Here is a 21,160-nt window from a genome sequence, read left to right as displayed (position 1 = left end):
CCAAATTTCCTTATTTTCTAAATGCTCTCTCCACAAACATGGATTGATTCTCGAGCGTTAGATATTTGAGGTAATGAGTTGATTATTATAGGCTTAGATTATTATAGTTAGATTATAATAGTTTGTGTTTGAGGTGTAATCTTAGGTTGGGTTATAATAGTTTGTATTTGAGGTGTAATATTACGTTGGGTTATAATAGTATGTGTTTGAGTTGTAAACTATTTTAGTTTGAGAAGTAAATAATAAACACTTTAGAATTATGGATGTAAAATAGTAAAAACTGTAGCTAATAAGGAAATACATAATATTATTTAAATGTGGTTATTATAATTTTAGGATAGTTATTGCCTCAAACACACTCTTTAAGTCTATGAGTATTCAACATTAGGTACGTTTTGATTCCTAAAGTTTCAAACTTTATCCTTTTAAGTTGAAAAAGTTTTTGACTAATTTTTCTTCTATTATTTTAAATGTTAACTTGACATTTTGAAAAATAATTTTAAAAGGGAGATTTTTATATATAAAAAAATAAAAAAAACTATTTATACAAAATAGTAAAATTGTAATATTCTTTGATAGAGACAGATAAGAGTATAGAATAAACATTATACCAGTTGAGTTACGTTTGTATTTGTTGGTCTAAAAATGTAAATTAGGCATAGAAAGTGCATTTATTGTTGAAAATTCAAAGAAAAATTTCTCTTAAAAAATACATTTTCAAAGTTTCAAAATATCGAATTGCAACTATTGCTAAAAATCTTAATAATTTTTTTTTTTCCGAAGAAAAAAAGGCAGCATTTTTATATAATGGGTTGAACTGTGTAGTTTCGGGTTTTGCAGGGAAATAGTTTCTGTTTGTCAGTGGCAGTGTAGCAGATGAAGGTCACGTATGTTTGTCCTTCCATCCTCACTTCTTCACTTTTTCTTTTTTACACTTTTTTCGAGTCACCTTAAAAAAAAAAAATGAAAAAAAATAAAAATCAAAACACATATATTCAACAAAATAATAATGATAATATATTTATATATATAAAAAATTATACAAATTACAAAAATCACTCTTAAAGTACGGTGACAGTTGTAGTTATGAGTGTTAAAATTAGGTCAAATTGGACCTTCAAATCTTACATAATTATACAAAATATAACCTTTGTATGAGTTTAAGGATTCAAAATGTATCGTTTTCGAGTTCAATTTCTACAATTATTGTAAGTTTGAGAGTCCAATTTTAGCACTTGCAGAAGTTTAGGGGCTCAATTTTTATAACTAGAAGTTTGAGAGTATAATTGCAATTACCACCATACTTTAAAGGTGGTTTTTGCAATTTGCCCAAAATAATTGTCATATAATTGGAATATAGGACAAATTGTAAAAACCATCAATGAAGTATAGTGGTAGTTGCAATTACACCCTCAAATTTTCAATTATAAAAATTGAGTCTTCAAACTTATACGAGTATTAAAATCAGACTCTCAAACTTATAAACGTTGTAAAAATTGGACTTTCGAATGATAAAGTGAACTCTCAAACTTAAACAATTGTTACAATTTCTACAATACTAAAGTTCGAGTGTCAAATTTTAACACTTGTATAGAATTTGACGGCTCATCAATTTTTACAATTAAAAGTTTGTATGTACTATAATTGCAATGCAATTACCGTCATACTCTAGGGGAGTTTTGCAATTTGTCCTATATATATATATAACCTAGAGTAATTTTATTAGTATCTTACTTAATGGACATTTTTTTTTAGTTCAAATCTTATTTTAGTTCCTATATTTTTAAGTTTGTTTTGTTTGAGAGGTTAAAAAAGTTGGTACACATATTTGAAGCTTTGTCATTAGTTTGTCAAAATAAAAAATAGAAACAAATAACTTGAAAATTTAGAGACTAAAATTGACATTTTAAAAGTTTAAAGACTAAAACAAAATCTATATATATACCTTTAACTAAATTGCATATAAACCAAATTTAGGTAGATTTCATTATTTATATAGAGTTCATAATCGAGTTTGTAAATTGCATATAAACCATATTTCATCTAATTGAATATGTTTTAAATGTCACGTCGAACTTTAGTGATGTAAGTGAGTTAATAATTTATCGATTTACTTAAAATTTTGAGTTTAGTACTAATATTCAATATCCTATAAATTTTCTGTTCAAGTCATACAATGTCTTTTCTTTAATAAAATAAATTCGCTATACACACATATTTTTAGAAATACATGTATTAGTGATAAAATATATTAAAGGGATATTTTTTTTGTGACAAAAATATATACTTTCCATGCATAATTGAAATGGGATAGGGGTTCATTATTAGGGCTTATTTTTCAACATAAAAATGATTACTCGATTTGTTTAGTAGTCACCAATGCAAATAAATATAGTATATTAATGTTTCAAATAATTTGTTCTTTTATTAATCAACTCTTCAACATCTCTCTCTTTAGTATTAATAATTTCAAAGAGTTAATTATATCTTTTTAGCAAAAGAACAACAAAAACTAAATGAAATGGTCATAACATATATGGGCCTAAAGACGATGATGTGTCTACTCCGGATTGGTTCGTTAAATTCCACGTCATAAATTTTCATCTTTGGAAGGTTATGGTTTTTTATTAGATTGCAACCATCAATGTAATTGAGACAAAGTACGAGAAAAAAAAAAGTAGAAAAGCTCATGAACATTTTAGTTTGGAAGCAAATGTTAAAATTGTACGAAGATAGACATAGAGATTATGGCATAGAAAAAAAAAAAAGGAAGGGAAAGACAAGATTTGAAATATTCTCTTTGAGTGGGAGTGTGTTATATAATATGATAACGTACAATAAAATATCGAGTAAAGATAAGGTCTTTATTGGTATGAGGATTATTAGATCTAGGTACGAAAACGAATTTATGCGAATTTAGCTAATGATGAGAATGAATATCATGTCAAAGTGAAGATAAGGAGTGGAGTCCCAACATGTTAGATCTTTGGTATTGACAGTATTTTTTAAGGTTGTTTTGACAGTTGTGGTTTGGAATGTTATGCCTTTTGTCTTTCAGAATGTTGTTGCTCTTGCGATTCCTGGCAGAATATATTTTCTTTACATGAAATTTTTTGTTGATTATTTCCTTTGTTCTTTACTTCTTTCCTTGGGCGTTGCCGGTTATGAAATGATCACTCTCTCTCTCACCTTTATTGCATCGTTTATGGAATGAATGTATTTTCTCTCTTTCTTTGTGCTGGTTATTTATATGGGGGCATTGACCCTTTTTAAGGTTAGCCATTTTGTCGAAATTGAATTGAGGGAATAGTCATGGTTCTATGTTGTTGCCAAGAAGCCAATGTGCTAGGTTCTTGTTCTCATTCTTGAGTGTTGATCTTGAAAAGTCTTTAAGATCGTACTAAAATCGTCTGTTACATCTTGTGATGTGATTCACCTATTTCGAGGAAGCCTATGTCTATCATGAAGAGTTATTTATTTTAGATTAGAAAGATAGATGTTGAAGAGGAATCTTCTATCAAGTACTCGGTCACTAAGATTATCTTAATTAGGGGGAGCCTAAGTTGCATGAAGAGGAAGTCTTACACTTTGAGGGGAGTATAAGTGATCTTGCTTTGAGTTTGGCTTTAGGAGTGTCTATGTAGTTGTCGTTTCATTTATAGATAAGTACATTGTTGTAATTACTCAACTTTCTATTAATAAAGATATCTTTCTCGGGTACTCTGTTCTTAGACGTAGGCAATTTTATACTGAACTGAGTTACCAAATTGTGTATTATTGAATTTTATCTTTCCTTCTTTAGTTTCTTTACTTTGTTGAATTGTTGTAACATTACAGGGAATAAGTATCTTTGTGTGCTAAACATCTTTTATTTCACAACACATATACGTATATTATATGTTTTATAAAATCGAAATCATATATATATATATATATATATATAAATTTACGAAAGATCTAAGTCCGATAAATATACACTCGTACTGTTCACGTACACTGTTTGAAATGACTTTAAGTTTATTTTACGTTGAAACATTTAATTACAAGAGATTAATTAAAGTATATATGTACTAAAACCTTTATGTGGCCTTGTAAAAAGTGTCCACATTGGTACTAAAGACTTTTCCCACACACTTTGCCCTAACTGATTTATTACCAAAGCCATGTTATAATAATTTTGAAAAATTTTTTTCCACAGAAAATATCGACTTAAACCGTAAAGTAATAATTGTATCAATTTAAAGTTTAAATTTTTGTAAGTTTGTTGGTTTACACCTTCTATTGTCCGAGCAATATACACATGCTTCCAAATTCCAACCATTTTTTTTTTTTTTTGCATAAAAAAGATTCTCTCAAAGGAAAAAAGAGAAAAAAAAAAAAGTTTTGAAAGGGGGGTTTTGGCTCCACAAGGGGTGAAGCAGCCTCCCACCCCCATGTGTGAAAGGTCCCCCATTTGCATATTTGTGTTGATGCCCCAACCCAAGTGGTTGTCTTTGCTGTTGTTTGCTTTCTCTCTATATTCCCATAGTTCTTTGGATTTTTTTTTAGAAAATAAAGAAAAACCACATTAGGTATAACCCTTATATATATAAATTGTTGTAAAGAGGGTACCAAAACCCATGTGATGATCTGGTGTTTGCTTGCCCTCAATGAGGATCAAAATTTGGCCCTTTTTTTTTTTAAAAAAAAAAATATTTTTATTTTTTGTGGGGCTCTCTTCCCTTATTCTCTTTCTCATACAAACAACAAATGCAAAATCATGCTTCCTTTCCCCATCTGCATGTTACTTCCCTCGTGGGTGTACCCTAATTCCGACTCCTTACGATTTCGATAGCACTCGAATATATCCCTTTCTCTTTGTATATATCCTCTCTCAACGCAAAACTTTTCGATCTTTATTCCAAAACTTCGAGAAATTATTCAACAAGTCTACTACAATTGTGTTGTATTGTTTCATATCTTTAGACGTGAAAGCAATTTCTTGGGATTGAACCCACAACTTTTTAGCCGATCATGCCCCTATTTACCAATTAGGTCAACTCGGGATTGTTAACCGTTTAGAGATGGTCACATTCAATTATTAAAAGTCTTTTTATCTTTCTATTTGGCTGAAATTCAACAATCAATTTCACATCTATGGATCCGGGGTTTATATAATGCAGGGTAGTAATAATTTTTTTAAAAAAGTTTTTTTTTTTCATTGATGTTGTTCGATGTGTCGTTTTTGGGAGTTGGATGATATTACGTATGAAAGAGGGTAATGCTAAACATAATTGTTAGGGTCGAAATCGTTTGAAAATTATTATTTGAGAGAAAAAAAATTAATTGTTTTAAAGTTTGGAAAAATTAATATGGATATTGGAGAATCTTGTTTCCTCCAATGAACCTTAGCCTATACTTGAATATCTTCCTTTTTATGTATGCTTTTGTGAATCAAAATGAAGAGGGGTTGACCTTTCTTTTTTCTTTTCTTTTTTCTTTTTAAAATAATAAAAATAAAGTATATTATGGCTTTTGATATATATATAATTTTTTTACATAGGGTGTAAATGTGCTGGAATTTTGCTTTCTCACCCTAAATTATCCATATATTATAATCATGCATGCATAGGAATATCTCAAATATATTTAACAATGAGTGAGAGCCTTCTCCCAAAACAAAGAAAGAAAAAAGTGGAAGCCCTTGATTCATGAAAATTTGTAGGCTTCAAGTTTTCACGTTTCAAAAACTAGTACTTTTTTAAAAAATTCGGTACAATAGTTTTTCTCAATCCATCTCGTCTGAGATCGACAATCGAGATTTACATAAAAATTTAACTTTTTTTCTAACTTGTTGCCCGAAATTTTATCGAGAAACCCAAAACAATCTATAAATTCAAAAAAAAATAAATTTTTAAATAAATCTTGGTGTTCGATCTCGTCCAAGATGGATCGAAAAAAACTAGTTTAAGGAGTTTTCAAAAAGTATGCTAGTTTTGAAAAATGAAAACTTGATAGTGTTATTTTTTTTACAATTTTCCATTTAATATTGTATTAAAACATAGTAAGTAAAAAACCTAGACTATTTTTTTCTTGTATTAAAAAAAGTAAGTAAAAAAATTAATTGTTCTTGTTCAACCTAGACTTTTTTCAAGAACAAAAGATAGGGTTTTCAATTTTTTTTTCTTAATTTTCTTAGTTTTAACAATTTGATTGGTATTTTTTCAAAAAAAAAAAAAAAAAAAAAAAACCAAATTTTAAACACGAGAATTTGAACCTCCAATTTATTGGTTAATAATACTTTCATGGCAATCGAGTCATACTCATGTTGGAAAATGGAAGTGAGTTAGAAGGATTTAAAAAATTGGTAGTGTTTATAAGCTTAATTTTAAAAGATCCAACAAAAGAAAAAAAAGTTATCAAACGATGTCTGAATTATCATTAAATAAGCCTTTAATTCATAAATCTAAATTAAAATATTATTTAGGTCCGCATACTTTGCATCTTATTCTATTTTAGATTATGTACTTTTAAAATGTCCAAATTGAGTCCTTAAACTTTCTATAAATCTAAAAACATTTCATATTTTCTAATCAAATGAAATAAAAAAAAAAAGGAAATAAGTATGAAGTTAATTTTTTCCTTTGTCAAAATTGATAAAAGTAATTATACTAATAATTTCATTAAAAAAGGAGACAATATAAAAATATTTTCAAACAAAATAACAAATAATAAAAATTGTGAATAAATAAGAAGACAAATCTAAAAACAAAATCATTGCAAAAATAAATAAAACAATAATTTAGATGTTTTTGTGGTTAGCTCATTGGTGAATACATATGATTCTTTAATTAAGCAATCTTTGTTATCTTTGTTAACTACAAAGAAGACAAAGTCACACCCAATTTAAGTCAACCATAAAATAATAATCTCTCTCTCTCCTTTTTTTTTCTCTTAAAGTATATTAAAATTATTTAAGCACATAGAATGTGTGGTGCACCCAATAACATGGAGCCCATTAAAACTTCTTGAGCCTCAACATCTTTGAAACCATGTTACTAATGAAAAGTATATATTAGTAGGTTTTTATTGATATTGAAGATCTTAATAATTATAATATATCTCTCTATATATACTCTTATATTATATCTTTAATATAATTATCTCTCTCTTGTTTAATATTATTGTTCTTAAGATTGGTAGCATGTGTTAGATACCTCTAAACCTACCTACTCTCACATGTGCTTCTCACTAATCAGATCACTTTGGATGTGCCAATGTTTATATTAAATTTAATCTAAAGTTTTTAATTCAATGCATTTAAAATATATATATATATATATATATATATTTAATATAGGGTATATTGATATTACTAAAGAATTAATTTCACAAATCTATAGGTTGAAAACCCAATGCATATTTTGACTGAATGTTTGTTTTTTTTTCCTTCTTGAATTTCTAATCATCTTGGAATTGGTATTAAATTATTAATTTAATGATTAATTATCCACTTGGAGTGTGACATCACAATGACCTTAATTATGGTTTTATGTGTACAAATTTAAAATGATCATAATTGTATTTATTTATTTTGCAATTGTACTAGCCTCTCATTTTATTTTGAGCAATGTTTAATTGCAATTTAAATGTACTTAATCTTCCTACATTTATTTATTTAATTATTTTTTAAAAAAAACAAAATTGCCCCGTGACATTTTTTTTAATTGGATATAGCATGGATTTATAGTTTGATAGATCGCACACAAGTATTTTCCTTTTACTTTTGAGGATTTTAAAATGTACTATCTTATGTATTAGATATAGAAACTCCTAAAATTAAGTAGATTATGTATACTACTTTTGTCTAGTATTTGTTGTTATTATTTTAATTTATAGATAAAATACCATATTGCTAAGAGAAATATATCAAAGATTTTTTTTTAATCTATCTGTTTGATCTTGTCATTTGCAATGATTGATCTTAAATTAATCTTGACCAATCAGAGATGATGATCTTCAATGGAAATAAAAAAAAAAAAAAGTATTCCAAAGTTTTAGATCTATATTTTAGAAACATAACCAACTCATAAAGCTCACACAAGATTAATAATGTTACAAGAATGTTGAACTAAAAATAATCTCCCAATTTAATAGCATTTTAAATTATTAATGGCTTAAATGTGTTTAAGCTTTTGAGCTTATAGAGTCTCCTAAATAAGGGATAATAATCTTTTATTTCTTTGTTCTTCAAGTTTTAGAGATCCTTATGATCTCTTAAACAACTATATCATTAAAAATAATACAAATAACAATGTTCAAATTTGAAAAATACTCATAATCAGGTTAGTCTTTGGTCTCGTCGATTAAAGCTCTTTTTGAATTACGGTCCTACTACCGTAGCTCTTAATTTAGCGACTTTCATTTTATCTTTTGTCTTTTCCTCTAAGCACATCTCTTCTCTATATCTGGTTGAGCTTTTCTCTAGCTTTTCTTTGTACTATTTTTGTGAAATGAAATCACTTTGGGACTGGGATATGATGAGAATGCTAAGAATCCAATAACTTAATTGAAGCACCTACTGAATTATGTATCATTTAGAATCTTTCTCTTAAAAAAGTACTTTGTTAGTTGGTTTAGTTATTTAAGATATTCAATTAGAATTAGTGAATTTAGATATGATATCATATTTTTTTAAGCAATCAATGATAGTCGCTTTTGTTAAGTCAATTTTGATTGACACTAAATAATTCAATTTTAACATTAGGTTTGGCCAAAAATCATGTCGAATGAAATAACGTATATGTCTCAATTGAACTATACTCGTATGGACAATAATGTAAGCAAATAATTGAAATAGGGTAAAAAGGAAGATTTAATAAACTCTAATATATAAAATAGAAAGCGTATTAATGTTGATTCGTGGGGTTGGATATCAGACAATTTGGTGCCCATTGCCACCGCAACAATGCAAAACAAAGAGGATTTTCAGGAACATTTATTTATTTTATTTTGAAGGGAACATTTATTTTTTATTTATTTTTTTAACTTTTTCATTCTATTTTAAATAATGAAGTTCATTCGTAACTGTAGCCTACTTTTGACACACAAAGCAAACATTATAACTATTGCCTTTTATTTTATTTTATTCTTTTATTTTTCCTTTTATAAGTATCCATTATTTTTTTTAAAGTAAGATTTGAGTCGAAGTCTGAATATTATTAAGTTAAATAATCAAGTTATTATTTTAGTGTTAATTCAACCACATTTATATTAATAATCTATCATGTAACTAATTATTGCTGGAAAGAATAAAGATTAATGTATAAATTTTTCTTGGAAAATGTTACGCTTGCTATTATTTTCTAAATATTTATTTTTTCAAATTACTTTCATGAGCCAACATTTTTTTTACGGTATTATGAGTCACTATTGAAGAGAAGTTTAGTGTCAAAATTTGTAGATTAAGAATGAGATTCTTTCTTTGTTATATATATACATCTCAAGTTCAAGGTTCGAAATTTGAATTTGGTATTTGATGGCTCCGACATTTTCCTACAACCTGTAATGTCATCCATGCTTTATTTTTTCTCTCCTGCTTAGAAAAATTTAGCACGTTTAACTTTAGAGTTCCTATAGTTAAGTCATTGAAAAAGAATGTGTACATTATTGATATAGGTAGTAGTTATATACTCTTTTAAGTTTTTCTTAACCATGTATTTATATCTTGAAGATCTCTCTCATTCATGTGTGATTTCGATTCATTCATATACTCCTTCTAAACTCGCTTTATTTCATTTTTGTCCTTAGAAATTTTCACAATACTTGTTTGGTACTTATATCCATTTGTTTCAATTTTTTTTTACAAGACACTTCATCAGTAAAAAGACGCAACTCACGAATATTCTCATTTAATTAAGAGTCCATTGGAAACAAAAATGAGATCAATAGAAGATTTGTTGTCTAAATGAAGATTACTTCTGTTTTAGTTTTATATTTTTAGAAAATGAGCTTAGTATTTTTTTTTAATTGTATAAAATTAATAAAAATAATCACCCTCCCTCTCTCCCCTGTCTTGTCTTTTAACTGTGGAAGGTGTATGAAGTCAAAAGGCCCAATGTTAACCATATTGGTTTGATAAGTACCAAAGTGGATAATGGACTTTGGCCCATATGTCCAAGCCCATTAGTTTTTATACAGCTGAAGTAAGAGATTTTCATGTGCTATTTATCTAATTTATTTCACTTGTGTTCTCACCACTAGAGTAGGTTTAATTATGAATTTCATCCCGATAATTAATATGCACAGTTTGATAAAATCTTCATACATAGTCTCATAGATAGGAGTTTCATAGGTTAGGTTGAAAGATTTTTTAGATCCAATCCAATTGTTCGGGTTGTAAATTTCTTCAACCCAAATAACCCTTATTAAAAAATGAACCAATCTAACCCAATCATGAAATATTTGGGTTGACTTGGTTTGGGTTAATCGGGTCATTTATTAAAAAAATTGTTCTAAAAAGAAGTAAAACATAAATATGTAAAAATTTAATTTAATTATTTTCATATATTAAATTAAGACTAACTACTCAATTTCAATTTATTTAGTAAAAAATTTCTTTCTAAAGTGCAAAGAAACTACTTTTAAGAGCTGCTGAAGAATAAATTATTCAAAAAATATTAGAATTAAATAAAATTAAAATCAATATATACATAAATAATCATGTTATAAGTAATAAAAAATATATATTTTAAAGTTAATAATAAATTCGGGTTGGTTTGGGTTATATTAGGTGAACCCATGAACCAACCCAATCCATAAAATTTTCATTTATTTGAACCCAACCCAACCCAAATGAGTTGATAATCCAATCCAAACTGCACGGATTGAGTTGAGTTTGTCGATTTTTTTGGATCATTGAGTTTTTTGAATATTCCTACTCGTAGAGATTATTTATGAGAATTTTATCGAATGATAGAGACTAAAACTCTTATTATAAATGAAATGAACTAAATTATAATTGGGGATTAAATCTACTATTTGACCATAATTTTATCATCAATAACACCCACACATCCCAATGTTTAAATATATAAATGGTCAAATAACCATTATTAACTTTTGATGTGCATGAATAACAAACTTTTTTTAGATACTTTTATATAGCCACTTCCCCTTTTAATAGGCACAATTTTAATAATTATAAATATCAAAAGAAAAAAAAGGCTAAATTTCAAAAATCATTCACATATTTGTAAGTTACCTACAAAACTTCAATATTAGCACAAGACATTAATATAAATTATTGTTATTATATAAAATATATATAGAGGAACAAAAAAAAAAAAAAAAAAGATGATAGGATAAATTACCTTGGAAGAATCTCAATATTCAAAACATATATATTTTTTTTCCCAAAATGTCATTATTATATGTTGAAAAAAAATATTTGGACCTTTTACACCTATTCTTAGAAGTTTGGGGATTAAAAAAAATGTATTTTGAAAACTCATGGACCAAATATACTAAACCTAAAAATTTGGAAATTAAAAAAGTATGTTTTGATAACTCATAGACCAAACACGCATATTCTTCGAAACTTGGGAACTAAAAAGGCAAATTTCTCTAGAGGATACATGATTCAGTTTTATCGATTTTGGAGCCAACCAAAAATCATGCAAAACCAATTGGTTTTATATATAAGTGATCCAAACTGATGTCCATTAAAGAATCAAACCAACCATTGGTTTTTATTTGGTTTGATTTGGTTCTCGGTTTTTGGCGTTTTTTCTATAAATTTTTTGTTTTACTTCCACTTTTGTTTTGAATTGGTCATTTTTGCTATTTTTGAATTAAAATTGAGTTTATTTTTTATTTTTTATGATTGAAATTGGACATTTTTATTTTTCTTTTCTTGGCATTTTTCTAAATAAATAACATACACACTCCATAATAATTTGTCTTTTTTCTAAATAACAAATATATATGCACCATAATAATTATAATACAAGAAGATATCTAATGTCAGATTTTATTGTTAAGGGTATATATATACTCTCGGTTTGGTTCGATTTTGATTGATTATTTCAATAAAAAATTTATCCAAACCCATTTTGGTTTTCCCCAAATAAAAACTAAGATGACCAATTTTATACTAAAAAATCGAATAAAACCAATGGATTGGCTTGATTTTTTGGTTTTTCAAATTTTTGTTAAACTTTTTCCTTATAAATATGTATAATTGCGTACTTGAAGCCTTTTGTTCTCATGTAATATTTTACTCTCAGTCAATCACTACTACATCCAAAAGCTTTATCGAAAATTCAAAATTTAGAATATATTTGTAACAAAAAATTGTTTTTATATAATCCAAAAAGCTAAAAACATATAATTATTCTTGAAAGACCCTTTACCCCACACATGAATGAATGTCCTCTGAAGCACACAAGAGCTCCCCATTCAAAGTATCCAAAGCTTGAAATGCCCCTCCTCCATCACTCCTCTGCCCAAAAAATAATTAAAAAATAAATAATGGAAAATTAATGATTTCAAATATTTGAGAGTTAATTTTGAAGATATGACACAAAAACACAAACCTTATAGAAATCAAGAGCCACAAAATTCGGCCATCTGTTACCAGCTGCCCCATGACAAGTTTGAAGCATGTCTAATAAATCCCTAGAATTATCCTCACATGCTTCTATCTTCAATGGAACTGTTGGAAAATAGTTCATCAAAATTAGTGATTTTCCCTTGTCATCAAGTCTGGATGATTCTCCCCTGTTTGAACAACTCCCTTCTTTCATTCCATCATCCCCATCTGCCCAAAAAAATTAAAAAAAAAAATCTATTTTTTACGTTGTATTTGTTCTCCAACATCGAACAACGGTATAAAACTGTCAGTCACATTGTATCAATCTCGAAAGAAAAGGGCTAACTCTTTTCTAACTTAGCTTACACTGATTTTCAACCATGTAATTCCATTGATATGCTATTCCTTCTGTTGCTTCCTTTGTGCTATTTGATGTGAAGACAAGCAGCCTTTGGTTGTTAGCAACCATGTCGGTGACTCGAGGCCAGTCGTCGCCATTCTTTGGCATGTTCGCAATGGGAAACCAGAATTTCTTTAGCCCGGCGTCGGTGAATACCTTGGTCAATCCACTGGGAGATTGAACATAATCTTCCAAGATCAATGTGACAATCTCTTCAGTGTTTGCTCCTAAAAAAGCCTCTATAACTTTTAATGTGTCTAGTGCTGGTTCCTATAACATATTATAGAGGTAAGAACAAAAGTTGGAGTAAATTTAGAATTCTGTTTGAAATGATTCTTCACGCACTTAAAAAACTCATTTTTAAGCACACGTTCTCAAACAGGTCTTTAATAAGGAAGAATATAAATATTTATGGAACGTACAAATGCAGTGTAATTATAGCACTTTCCTCCAAAGGAATGGCAGAGCCAAACATCTCCCAGAAAATCATAGGTATCCAACATAAAAGCTCTAACTCCATTCTGCAAAATTGGTTTAGAAATATTAACATCAAAACATAAGAGAGGAAAACAAAATTAAAAGATTTAGGGCTAATTTAAGGAAATTATAATGTACATTAAGCTGTTGGGAAATTGTGTCCTCTTGATTGTTAAGGGTGACACGTGGCACTCCTGTTTGAGAGGGCTCTCCTTCAATAGCAAATGAATTATGGGTTGCTAGATATGCATACTTGTTGAATGGTAATGAATTATTCTTCATAAAAAAAAAGGAGAGAATAATTATCAGAAGGGAAAAAAAAAACCATCTACAATTAAGTTTAAAGACAAGTACGTAATTATCTCCATTGTTATGAAACGTCTTTATAAGAAAAACAAAAGAAATAAAATAAAATTATAAGATTTTCTATAACGGTTAATCATATAGTACATTGTCGAGATATGTAGTCTTTTTAACGTACTGAAACAAAACAAAGGACATGCACTTTGAATAATCAAAGTTGAGGTTGGAGAACTACCAAAGGATTATCATCTAAAAAAAAGAAATATGTATTTTCATATTTAATTTATTTTGATTGTTCTTTTAGAAAAATCTCTCATTCTACACTTCAAAACTTCATTTGGAACTAGAACTTTTCAACTGAGATTTAAGGTCACAAGTCTCGTATGGATCTAACTAAGGTTTTTCCCCCCTTTTCTCGAGAGTGATCTAGAGATGGGTGCACAAAAAGGAAAGATTAGCTAATAGGGATGGAGATGAGAAATTAAGCGTCTATTTGGTAGGTAATTTGAGAATAGAATTTTGAAAATAAAGGGTTAAAAAGAACAAGGTTGTATTTCATGTTTTCATATATGTGTTTGGTAGTAGATTTAGAACGTAAATTTCATTTTAAACAAATTTTCAAAATGTGTTTGAAAATATATTTAGTTACTCACTAAATACTAGGTTGAATATAAATCAATACCAATTAATTTACGAACTTATTTTATTTTAAATTTTTTGTATAATTATTATTTTGTAACATCATATAATATATAATACATAATATATTATATGTTTTAATTTAACAAAAATAATTGAGTTTATAACATGAAATAGTATATTTGTTATTGTTTTTATCATTTTTAATATAATTATAAATTTTAAAATTTTGAATTCAAAATCTGAATACACTGAATATATTAAAAAAAAATGTTTTCAGAATTTGCATTGTTTAAATCGAAGTTTCCAAAAACAGAATCTAGATTGTCAATCCAAACACATATTCACTAAACTCAATGAATCCGAAAACATAAAACAGAATTGAGTTGCCTAACAATATGTCCTAACTAACTTCCTCGAAAAATTATTTTGTTTTTATTAAGTAAATTAATTCAAGAGGAATATAATTCTCTATACCACTCAAATAGAATTTGTCAAAAGAATTTATTTTATTGAATCAAAATTAAAGATAAAACAATAATAAACAAACGATTCTCTATGAAGAGTAACCTCTTCTCTACCCACCCTATGATCATCCCATAGATAGAAATCCCTTTTCTTTTTACCAAAAACAATAATAAAAAAAAAAGTGATTTTCAAAAATAGAAAAATAAAGAAAGCTATTGATATAAAATAATAAAATTTAATCTTCTTTGATAAAGGAAGTCTACGGTGTAAATCTATAATTTATACTATATGATAGACGCTGATAGAACTATCAATATCTTTCAATATTTTTTCTTTTTTGTTATTTTTATAAATAATATAACATTTTTTTATCTATGAAAATTTTCAAAATCCAAATTAGATATAACAGAAACACAAAATGATAAAAAAAAAAAAATTGGAGAAAATTGGATAAATACCAAAAGTTTGAACTGATCAGTGTAAGAAGATCTAATACATTTTGAGCCACCAAATAACCATGGTCTACATGAAAAACAGTACAATCCATCTCCACAATCTTCACTTGAAGAACATTCATCCCCCACCTTAATTACAAAAACACAACAAAGAGAAATAATTTTTTTAAAAAAACATCAATTAATCTATAAATAGAAAGATATTAAAGAAATTAAATTAAAAGAAGAAAAAAAAAAAGAAAAAAAGAAAACCTTGCAGAGTCCATTGGAGCATGTTGCTGCAGCTTGAAGGAGCAGTAGTGAGAAGATGAGGAATAATGAAATTAGGAGTTTGTTCTGGAAATAGGGTTTCTTCATTTTTCATCAATAGTAATAGAGATGAAGAAGAATTCAAATGTTAATTGGGTTATTTAATTTGTTGGTACATAAAAAATGAGATATTATTATTACTACTTTTTCTTAATTGGAAGGTGTGAACACCAGAAGTTTTTCTTTGGTAAGTTGGTTGGAATTGACCATTAATGGGACATTTTTTCTCCCTAACTTTATATTTATTTATTTTTTTAAAAAATTCAAGATAAAAAAAATATAAGGAGTCAAATTATTTGAATTTTTAACCTTTTGATCGAGATTCTATATTATATGTCTATTTTTCACTTTAGTTAAGACTTCTATTAGTTTAACTCTGGTAAATTTTGTTTTCATATTTTAGTCTTCAAACTTTTTAAATATACTCGTTCGTGAATTTGACTCATGATTTTTTTAATGATTTATGTTGGGATGGAAAAAATTGTAAGTAATAATTTGGGTTTTAAATATAACTTATATTTAGTTTTTGAGTATTTTTGTTTAGTGATAACTATTTAATCATATTTAATTTTAAAAAAATCACGAGTTTATCTATATGTATGTATATTAAAAAGAATAGTGAGTTTTTTTTTCTCCTTGGAGAAACAATCACACACCCAACCCACTGATTTACATCAAGGGATAATAATGAAAAAACCACTCCAACTAAGGAGAAAGAAGCAAAGAGAAAGCATACTCTACTACAAGAATTTTTTCCTGTTTCGATGTTTTTTTTTTTTTCTCGATGCATCAGTTTTCGTTGGTATAGATTGATTTCTCCCGATGTAATTTTAATTTGTCGGTCAAAATAAAGCAACACCTACGTTTTTTTTTTTTTTTTTTTTTTTTTATATATTTATGCTGACACAACTAGACACTTATCTCATCTTGACGTACAACGCGTCAACCAAAGTTTTTAAAAAAACATGCCTTTCCTTTCCCCCCATTTTTCTCTCCCCTTGCTTTTCTTCCATCTCCCTCATTCACTTTTTTCTTTGCAAGTTTCTGCATGTTCCTCCGACACCAGCAGCCGCATGTTCCTCCAACTCCGACAATGGCACGCTGTAAGTTTACCAATTGTGTTAACATAATGTTTTTTTTTTTGTTGATTAACATTGATTTTTCTTGAAAAAACAAGTTAAATGGTGAGGTATTAGAGTGTCATTGACTAAAATAAAGACCTAATTGAAACTTCTAAATGGTACATTGGCTCATTTCCAACCACTTTTCTCCTCTTTTTCAAATGTTATTTTCAAATTATTAAAATGAATGCATTATGAAAGAAATAAAAAAAGAACACACTTTTTACATTACACTAATGTGTTTAATTAAAGGTAATAACTTGTAATTGAATATACTGTTTTTTCTCTATCTTACTTGTATTTGTAGTATCAATTTTAAACACTTATCTTGTCATTGTTGTTGTTGGGTTGGTTTTTTTTTTTTTTTTTTTTTTAATTTAAATTTTATTATTATTTTTATACAAATAGTTGAAAAAAGGGGTGAAAAGATTTGAACTACATGGATGGTATGTGATTTATGTTGATGGAAAAAATAGAAAGTTAGAGAGAGAAACTCAATTACTTATTTAATTAAATGTAAAATGGTGTGTTGGAACTTAATTTTTTTTTATAAATTGGGGCTAGAGGGGCTTTGCTAGCATTTGTTAGAGTTTAAAAAGCTTGTAAAAAATGTCGTGAATAGAAAGCATGAAAAAACTATTATTGTGGACATGGAGTTACAAGATGAGTTTCAATTGTTATCTAGTTTCTTTGGATAATATGTTTGTTATTCATACTTTTTTAGGAACTTTTTAGGTTGCTTTAAGAGTCAAAGTGTCATTTGAACACTTTTTAAGAGTTTTTTAGTTTGGCTTTGAGAGGGAAAGTGTCTCGTAAATACTATTTAGAAGCATTTAAGTTAGTTTTGAGAGTCAAAGTGACTTACAAGAACTTTTTAAGTTTTTTTTAAAGGGTCACTTAAACAATTTTTAGGACCTTTTTAGTTTGAGTTGGAGAATGAAAGTGACACTTGGAAATTTTTTAGTTTGGGTTTGAGAGTTAAAATGACACTTAACAATTTTTAAATTGTTTTGAGAGTGAAAGTGCCTCTTAGACACTCCTTAGACGATTTTTAGTTGGTTTTGAGAGTTAAAAGTGACTTTTAAAAACTTTTTAGGTTTTTTTAAGAGTCAAAGTATCACTTAGACACGTTTTAGGAGCTTTTTAGTTTGGGTTGGAGAGTGAAAGTGACACTCATGAACTTTTTAGGTTGTTTTGAGAGTCAAAGTGTCACTTAGACTCCAGCTTTTTACTTTGAGTTTGAGAGTGAAAGCCACACTTTGGAACATTTTAGGTTGTTTTAAGAGTTAAAATATCACTTAGACACTTTTTAGGTATTTTGAGAGTGAAAGTTGTCACTTAGACACTTTTTAGAAGTTTTTTAATTTGAGTTGGAGAGTGAAAACTGACACTTAGAACTCTTTAGTTTGGGTTTGAGAATCAAAGTGACACTTAGGCATTTTTAGATTGTTTTGGGAGTGAAAATATCGCTTAGACACTCTTTAGAAGTTTTTTAGTTGGTTTTGAGAGTTAAAGTGACTTTTATAAACTTTTTAGGTTTTTTTGTGAGTCAAAGTGTCACTTAGGCACTTTTTATGAGCTTTTTAGTTTGGGTTGGAGAGTAAAAGTAACACTTAGGAACTTTTTAGTATGGTGCCAATTCATTGTTGTTTTATTTATTACCTCATCACGTCTGACTAATAATTTTTTATTGAACTATAGACAATAAAGAATGGTGAAGATGTTGGCCCAGTGTAATTGTTTCACGAAAACCATTTTTTAGAGAAAGATGGGTGGGTAAGCGAAGCTGGCAAAGATGCATATGTACGTTATATTATATTATATATGTGTAGATTTATGTTAACTCTTCAAATATGTGTGTTTTAGTAGATTTAGGAACTTGTTACATTGTTATGTGGCTATCTTACAACTATGGTAGCCAGTATAGATACTTTCACGTCAACGTTCTCTACGTTTTAAGTGTGTTTAAGACAAGTTTGTAATTTTGCAGATTTTTTTTTTCTTTTGCTACATTGTAGGTTTAAGAGAAAAATGATGGGATTTCAGGATATTTTTGCATCGAGAAAACTAGAAATTCTTGTAAACTTTGTTTGTTTTGTGACTATCTTGCAATTATGGTAGCTACTTTAGATTATCTAGAAGCCTAATTGTTCACTTTAAAGAAACTTTGTTCTTGGCTTATTTGTAGGATCCGATAGTTATGGAGGTTTAAAGGGTGTTTATGTATTTGTTTAAGTGGATTTACGACATGCTTGTAGTGTGGGGGAGGGGTTCACGTCTTAATTATAACTATTATAATCACTTTTTAGATAGTAAAATGGTTGTTTGTGGTGTTCATATTTTAGTTATGAACATTAATGACATGTTTGTAGCTTGAGAGAGAGATCATTCCTCATATTGATTTTAAACATTTTGTTTAAGTCTTTCTGTGATTGTTAAGATCTTTTTGTGCATTTTTCTTTGTTGGTTTTAAGAAATATTTCATGATATTTGTTTTTCCTATTTCAGGTTGTTCGTATAAATTCTTAAAGATAATTTTTTGGAGATTGCGAGAATATTTTGAGATCATTACTTAGATTGATTTAGTATCTCACTTATTTGGGCTTAGGATATTTTGGCTTAGGGAAGATTAAATTTTTTTTTTTTTTTTTTTTTTTTTTTTTTTGTGTGTAGGGGATTTGTAAGAAGATAGAAAAGGTCAAATTTAATTGTATACACAGTTTTTGTTCGTAGAATTTTATAGCTTGTGTATTGAATATTAGTTTTATGTTTAAATATATAAGCCTACTTTTATTATATTTATCCTCAATTGATTTGTTTGAAGATTTATTTTTGTTTGTGCATAATTATGTATTAAGGAAATAAAAATTTGGTTATTGAATTGTTACAATATATATATAAAATTATAAACAACTTATGCTGACGCAAATAAATATTGGTAGAAATTTGTCTATTGAATTGAAATTTTTTGTTGTTTAGAAATATGCTTTTGCCGACGCAAAAAATTGTGTTGGCAAAAATGGTATTTATACCACGAAAATAGTTTTCGTCGAGAGATACTTCTCCCGACATGGATAGACGACGATTATGCCGATGCAAAAAAATGCATTGGCATAACCTATCCTGAAGTTTTTAGGTGAAAATTCTTGTAGTATCATTCCCACAAAAGGATGAATGCCAGGATGTTTTGGCAATGTTTTACATGGGAGTAGGAATCAGACCCCAAGTCAAGCACTGAGGATTTAATCTCTTCAATGAAAAATGATACCTCAGAGAGGTCATAAGACTTGTCATTAAAGAGATCAACAACCTCTAGACAATCCGACTCAACCATGGTATTTATAACTTTTGGTAGAGAGAGAATGCTATGAATGACCCTTGCTTCCAAAACCTTGATTTCGTAATATGTTGGCATTTTCTTAAAATCAGCTAGCAAATATGACTCAGGTAGTCTCAGAAGTATCCAATCGAATCCTCCAACTTTTTGTGTAAGACTCCACCAGCCGCGTCAATAGAATGGTGAGTTTGTTTCTACTAAAACAAAATAGTAAATTCGATTTATGTAATAATAACATTATTTTAGTAAGATGTCATGTCATTCATCTCTTTAAATTCAACTTAAAAAAACTATTTTAAAAATTAATATACAGGACCAATAATAAAAAAGCCTGAACTCTCTCTCATATAAAATCATTTTAAAAGTCAATAGTTTGGTCAACCCATCCTCTTGAACATGTCATGTCATGGTAGTTCAACTTAAAAATACAATCATATCTTTCACCCACTTGTAAATTATTTATAAAAAAATATATCAAATTTCAATAATATATGGAAGACTAAAATTGGGATTATAGGCACCAAATTACCAAAATAATAATAATAATAATATAGGCCATGGATATATACCTTCACCGTTTAATATAGATTTAATACATATATATATCAACATGGAACTTTATTTTATTGTTCTACCTATCCTCTTGAACATGTAAATTGGTGTGTATTATTCGGTTGATTTATTATTATACATTTTATCTCTTATATTAATTTAAATGAAATGGTCATATTCAATTGCATACCAACTGGAGTTTGAATTAGAGGGCTGACCATTTCATATTGGCATTGAAGCCTTTTGTTTTCCTCACAGCTATTACTTCTATTTAAAAAAAGATCATATTGTGTGTTTTTTTTTCCCGCTAGTTGCAACAATGACAAAATAACTTATAAAAATTAGGCCATAGCCCAACTTGCAAAAATGATAAAATTGGTTGGTCCAATCCAATTTAAATGAAACATTAAAACTAAAAAGATGGATTTACGGATTTCTGTCTAAAACTTAGTTGCTATGTGATTACCATCTGATTTTTATTTGATATTGATTGTTATAGGATTGTTAATTATACTTTATTGTTATATA

At 27.8% G+C, this 21,160-nt stretch overlaps 1 protein-coding gene across 3 annotated transcripts; it reads right to left on the bottom strand.

Moving 5' to 3' along the window:
• Positions 1 to 12,290: 12,290 nt before the first annotated feature.
• On the bottom strand, positions 12,291 to 15,805 carry LOC120080377 (PLC-like phosphodiesterases superfamily protein). Of its 3 annotated transcripts, none has more exons than XM_039035023.2 (7): positions 15,566 to 15,805; positions 15,317 to 15,442; positions 13,587 to 13,724; positions 13,394 to 13,492; positions 12,938 to 13,241; positions 12,576 to 12,799; positions 12,291 to 12,481 (listed from the first exon to the last, which is right to left on the bottom strand). In XM_039035023.2, exons 1-7 carry the CDS (start codon positions 15,668 to 15,670, stop codon positions 12,389 to 12,391), a joined length of 1,089 nt encoding a protein of 362 aa, XP_038890951.1. In that variant the 5' UTR covers positions 15,671 to 15,805; the 3' UTR covers positions 12,291 to 12,388. The 3 variants fall into 3 exon arrangements, with proteins under 3 accessions (XP_038890951.1, XP_090171177.1, XP_090171176.1); XM_090315051.1 differs by having other exon boundaries at positions 15,355 to 15,442; positions 15,566 to 15,736; XM_090315050.1 differs by lacking the exon at positions 15,317 to 15,442 and having other exon boundaries at positions 15,566 to 15,733.
• Positions 15,806 to 21,160: the final 5,355 nt, after the last annotated feature.

The sequence above is a fragment of the Benincasa hispida genome, chromosome 6, assembly GCF_027475165.1.
Source record: "Benincasa hispida cultivar pf3 chromosome 6, pf3_genome.v1.1, whole genome shotgun sequence".
Classification (NCBI taxonomy): Eukaryota; Viridiplantae; Streptophyta; class Magnoliopsida; order Cucurbitales; family Cucurbitaceae; genus Benincasa; species Benincasa hispida.
The sequence above is the reverse complement of the archived record's forward strand: the minus strand, read 5'-3'. Positions and strand labels throughout refer to the sequence as shown.